This window comes from Nylanderia fulva, unplaced genomic scaffold (genome assembly GCF_048542155.1).
Source record: "Nylanderia fulva isolate GAGA-0341 unplaced genomic scaffold, ASM4854215v1 Scaffold70, whole genome shotgun sequence".
Taxonomy (NCBI): domain Eukaryota; kingdom Metazoa; phylum Arthropoda; class Insecta; order Hymenoptera; family Formicidae; genus Nylanderia; species Nylanderia fulva.
In genome coordinates, this window is record NW_028190808.1 from 613,189 (window position 1) to 618,991 (window position 5,803).

The 5,803-nt window shown below is 47.7% G+C and overlaps 1 protein-coding gene across 1 annotated transcript; it reads right to left on the bottom strand.

Moving 5' to 3' along the window:
- Positions 1 to 2,175: 2,175 nt before the first annotated feature.
- Positions 2,176 to 2,856, bottom strand: LOC146720374 (uncharacterized). Its single transcript, XM_085488731.1, has one exon. The coding sequence runs from the start codon at positions 2,854 to 2,856 to the stop codon at positions 2,176 to 2,178; it is 681 nt and encodes a 226-aa protein (XP_085344857.1).
- Positions 2,857 to 5,803: the final 2,947 nt, after the last annotated feature.

A 5,803-nucleotide genomic window follows, 5' to 3' on the forward strand; every position in this document is an offset into this window, starting at 1 on the left:
GTAAATAAACGGCCGTCGGTCCCCGTGTCGGGTGCCGTCCACCGGTCGCAGCTCCTCGAACTGCTCCCTCAGCGTCCTTGCGAAGTCGGCCGCGTCGTCCTCGTTGTTCACAGGTCGTCGGCCCAGGAATTGCCCTGGGATCCTCAGCGTCTGGCCGTACACCAGCTCCGCTGCGGTCGCCTGCAGGTCGTCTCTCCACGCTGCTCGGATCCCGAGCAGCACCGTCGGCAGCGCCTCCGTCCAGCGATCATTCTGCCGGCATTTGATTGCCGTCTTGAGCTGGCGATGTAACCTCTCAACCATTCCATTGGCCTGCGGGTGGTACGCCGTCGTCCTCAGGTGCTGCACTCCTGTCATCTCGCTCAGCCGTCGAAAGAGATGGGACTCGAACTGGCGCCCCTGGTCCGTTGTTACTCGCACGGGCGCCCCGAATCTGCAAACCCATCCCTCGTAGAATGCTCTTGCGACCGTCTCCGCCTCCTGGTCTCGTAGTGCGAACGCCTCCGGCCACCGTGTGAGAAGCGGTCCACGCACGTGAGGCAATATCGCATGCCCTCTGAGACGGGCATCACGATAATGTCCAGGTGTACGTGCTCGAATCTGCTCGATGGTACTGCAAATTTTCCTAATGGCGCCGAGACATGTCGAGAGATCTTTGAACGTTGACAGGGCACGCATGCACGCGCCCAGCTGCGGCAGTCAACGTTCATCGACGGCCAGACGTAGCGCTGCGCCACGAGTCTGCCCGTTGCCTTGATTCCTGGGTGTGCCAGGTCGTGCACCAAGTTGAATGCGGCCCGCCAAAACGGCCTTGTCAAAAACGGCCGCGGTGTCGATGTCGTCGTATCGCAGTAAACTTGTATCCCCGTTCCGGGAATCTGCACTTTCTCGAGTTTTATTCCGGTCTCTCGCCTTGTATAATCGTCGAGTTCTTTGTCAGTCCCCTGCGACTCCGCTAGTGCAGCGTAGTCCAGGGGAGAATTCAGCTCCTCGACTCGTGATAACGCATCCGCCACGACGTTCTCCTCGCCTGTCACGTGCCGAATGTCGGTTTAGAACTGCACGATAAGGTCCAAATGGCGGAACTGGCGCGGCGTGCTCTTCTCCGGTTGTTGACGAAAGGCGTAGATCAACGGTTTGTGATCCGTGTAGATCACAAACGCGCGCGCCTCCAGCATGTATCGAAAGTGTTTGACCCCCAGGTAGATTGCCAGCAGTTCTCTGTCGAACGCGCTGTACTTCATCTCGGATGGGCTTAGCTTTTTCGAGAAGAAGGCTAACGGCTCCCATCCGTCGCTGCCACGCTGTTGCAAAGTCGCGCCGATGCTCTGCTCCGACGCGTCAGTAAACAGGGCGAGCTCTGCGTCTAACCTGGGGTGTCGCAAGAGCGCGGCCTGTGCCAAGCTCTCTTTCGAATCCTTGAATGCCTTCTGCGCTCGCGGCGTCCACGATATCGCCGCTTTTCCCTTGACGTTGCCGTGGAGGAGATCGTTCAACGGCGCTAGCATTTCGGCAGCTTTTGGCAGGAATCGTCGGTAGAAGTTGAGCATGCCTAGGTAGCGTCGCAGCTCCTTCGTCGTTCCTGGCTCTCGACCCGCGAGGATCGCCTCCACACGTGTCGGCAGCGGTCGTGTTCCCCCGTCGGAAACTTCGTATCCCAGGAACTCTACCTTCTGCTGTCCGAATACGCACTTCGCGGGGTTGATAGTCACCCCGTATTCCCGCAGACGTTTGAATACTGCTCTCAGATGGTTTTGATGCTCCTCCTCCGACGTTGACGCGACCAGAATGTCATCGACGTACGCGTAACAAAAGTCTAATCCGCGTAAGACTTTGTCGATGAATCTCTGAAACGTCTGCGCCGCGTTTCTCAATCCGAATGACATGTACGGAAATTCGTACATGCCAAACGGTGTGGTGTTCGCCGTCTTCGGGATGTGCTCCTCCGCCACTGGAATCTGGTGGTACGCCCGCACCAGATCTATTGTTGAAAATAGTTTTTTTCCTCCGAGGGCCTGTGCAAAATCCTGGATATGTCGCACAGGATATCGGTTCGGAATCGTCCTCGCGTTGAATGCTCTATAGTCGCCGCAAGGTCGCCATTCTTCGCTTTTTTTCGGCACCATATGTAAGGGCGCCGACCAACTGCTCTTTGAAGGTCGCGCGATTCCGGTCTCAACCATTCGTCGGAACTCCGGCCGCGAGTCGATCCGGAGCAAGTCTTCGTGGTCTGCACGCGACAGGCGGTCCCGGCGTCGTTTCAATAAAATGTCGCGTGGCGTGGATCGTTTCTTGTATTTGTCCGCTCGGCCTTGTGATGTCCGCGTATTCCACCAACAACCGGTGGTATGGCGTCTCCCCTGTGACCGTTTTAATCTGCGGTACGTCGCAATGGATACAACGCCCGCGGGCGTCAAGCTCGTCAGCTGATCGACGAGGCGAGAATTGCGCAGATCCACGAGGAGGCCATAATGCTCGAGGAAATCGGCACCGATTATTGGCTTCGACGTCCGCGATCACGAAACGCCACGCGAAAGCCCGTCGCAATCCGAAATTCAAAGTCATGTTTTCCGTCCCGTATGTGTATATTGGTGTGCCGTTGGCGGCCGATAACTCGTAGGTCGATCTCTGTCGTGGCCCTCGAACCATCTTTTGAGGGAACACGCAGAGATCCGCGCCCGTGTCAATTAAAAATTTCGTTCTCGTATTTGTGTCAGTCACGAATAAGCGGTGCGCACTATGTTCCGGGTCGCTTGCCGCCTCTAACGTCCCGCTCCTGCGTTTCCCTGCATCTGCATCGAGCAGGGTGGTCTGCACTGCCGTGCCTCCGCTCCGAACTGCCAATGATACCAGCATACGCCGCTGGCCGGTGGACCACGGCTGCTGGATCGCGCTCGCGGGCGTGAACGTGAACGCGAACGAGGTCGCGAACGACGTCAATCATCGTCGCGATATCGGTTATCACCAATTGATTCTATCGACTTACGTATGGCCGTCAGTTGTTCTGCCATCTCTTGCTGCATCGCAAGCCGCATTTGCGCCAGTCGCACCTCCATCCTGGCTTCCAAGGCCCCGGGATCGCTCGCGCATTGCGTCTGCGGTGGCACAAATTTTGACGCCTCGGCCACTTGAAACGCCGGTGCCCGGGTCGCCTCAACAATCGCATCCGCGATATCGGCCAGTTGTTCGATCGTGTCTGCCGTGCGCGTCACCAGATGCGGCTGAATGTAAGCTGGCAACCGGCTAAGCCAGATCGTCCGCAAAACAGGGTCGCCAACCACGTTTCCAGCGAGGTGTCTCAAAAATTGCGACGGCTTGCGATCTCCAATTTCTTCATGTTCCAGGAGCCTCCGGGTCTTGTGCTCCTGTGACAGGCTCAGACGCTTGACCAGCTCCGTCTTCAACGTTTCGTACGCGTGCTCCGCAGGCGGGTTCATGATTATATCTCGCACCTCGGCAGTGTAATTCGGCCCGATGGATGTTAGTGCGTAGCCGAATTTCGTAGCATCGACCGTGATTCCGGCGGCCTGGAAACTCCGGTCAACGATATTAAACCAGAGCTCCGGATCCGACGGCGTAAACTCTGGCATTCGCATGCCAACACGGTTTATCTCGGGAGCGGTGAAAAAGTATCCCGGCGGCTGCTCCAACCTGGCCGCTTGCATCGCACTCGGGGCCGCCTGCATCGCAATCGGGGCCGCCTGCTGCATTTACACACGCGGTTGCTCGTACGCCCGCGCCTCCGTCTCTACGCGCGAACCGATCACTCCATCGTCTCGCGTCACAATTATGTCAAATCGTTTTTTTTTTTTTTTTACACGCAACTGGTCACTATCACTTTTCCGGGTCCGATCGAATAGATCGTCTCACCGGTCGTCACAATAAAAAGTAAAAAATGTACCGCTCTCTCACGCGAACACAAAAGAATCGCGAATTCCCGCTCGCTCGCGATCACGTCGGGACGTCACCACTTTGGTTATACGCGCGTCGAATTACTTAGACGCTTCGATACGAGACGGGAATTAAAATAATTGTGAGAGAGTATTTACAGTTAACACCAAATATATTCTGAGAACAATCTTTCCATCTCGGTACAGAAATATATAAAAATCGTGCGGATCTATAACGTGCGACTGTACGCGGCGACTTGTAATAGAATTACAAATAATTGATACAAGAATCATTTAATATTTTTTAAATATTTTTAAAAACCAAAGATTTTGTCATATATACGCATATACAATCAATTTCTATGTACAGTAGCATAGTGACAACCAACTTTCTCACGAAATAATGACAAGTTATTTGGATTACAACTGTCATGACTGGTCTTGATGCATAATATAAAAATAAATATCCTGATTGAAAGTTATGTTTTAAACAGTTGTTATACGTGTTATATTTTGAATAATACTAAAATATACTTATGTAAATATTGAAAGTTATTCTTGTTTTTTTTTTGCAGTTTCTCGTACAGGATGTCTTAAAAGTTCTGCAACAATTAAACATTTGGAAAATAAAAGCTTTTTGAGAAAATATTTCAAATAAAAATTATAAGGCTTTAAGTGATGCATGAAAGTTGCAAATTATAATATATTTTCTTCAAAATAACCTCAAAACTGTTTTCTTTACATCAATTGATATGTCTAATTATTTTATGCATAAAAGTAATAAAGTATTAAAGATTATCGAAAACTAAATATTTTACAAGAGATTTTATATTTAATGCATTACATAAAGCCCTATAACTTTTATTAAATATTTTTTTGAAGTATTTGTTTTCAAGATATTTGACTATGGCAGAACTTTTGGGACATTGTATATTTACACATATTTATATTAAATAATATAGGATATCGCATTTTAAAAGATCCACACATTTCTTGAATTAAGATTTACTATGTTCATTTAACATATCTTGAGAAATAGAAGATAAAAATATAAGCAAATATTATAAAATGCATCAAAATCAAAGACATTACAGTTATATGTTAATGCATGTTTTCACTTAATGTTCTTTTATATTTTCTTTTATACTTTAGATATTAATAATGATAAAGAAAATAGCAGTGATTCGGAGTATTTGCCATCTGAAGATGAACTACATTTATTGGAACATAACGAATCACAACAGAAAAAGAAATTAGTTTTAGAGGAGAAATTAAATACAACTGCGTCTTCAGTATCGAATACAGATGTCTCGATAGAAAATAGTACTGCGTGCAACGACGAAGATATGTATGTAGAAATGTCTAATGCTAAAACTATAAAAAAAAACTACTGTTTCTATTGCTTGAAATTGCAAACGCAACTTCCGCGTCATTTGGAAACTGTACATCGTGATGAACCTGAAGTTAAAAAATTCGCCCTATTAGCTAAAGACAATCCGGAACGGAAAAAAATAATAGATATTATTAGAAAAAAAGGAAATTTTCAATTTAACATAAACTCAGAAGCTAATAATGGAAAACTTATTGTATGCAGACGTCCCAATGAAAAACACAATAAAGTTGCTACAGACTTTATAGCATGTGGAAAATGCCAAGGTTTTTTTGCAAAACAAACCATACGGCATCATTCTCGAAATTGCTTTAAAAAAGATTTTAGTAAAAATAAATGCATCATGATTATGGGCAGAAAAGTGGCTTGCAGAATTCATCATTTGGCAAGTGAAACGTTAAAGAAAATTGTATTTCCAGTAATGAGAGACGATAAAGTAACAAGAATTATACGATATGATAAATTGTTAATATTATATGCAAATAAGTTATGTATTAAATATAAAACACAACACCAGCACGAT

What these genes read in the sequence shown, in the direction of transcription:
- LOC146720374 (XM_085488731.1), bottom strand. Translation starts at nt 2,856, where the DNA reads ATGCTGGTATCATTGGCAGTTCGGAGCGGAGGCACGGCAGTGCAGACC.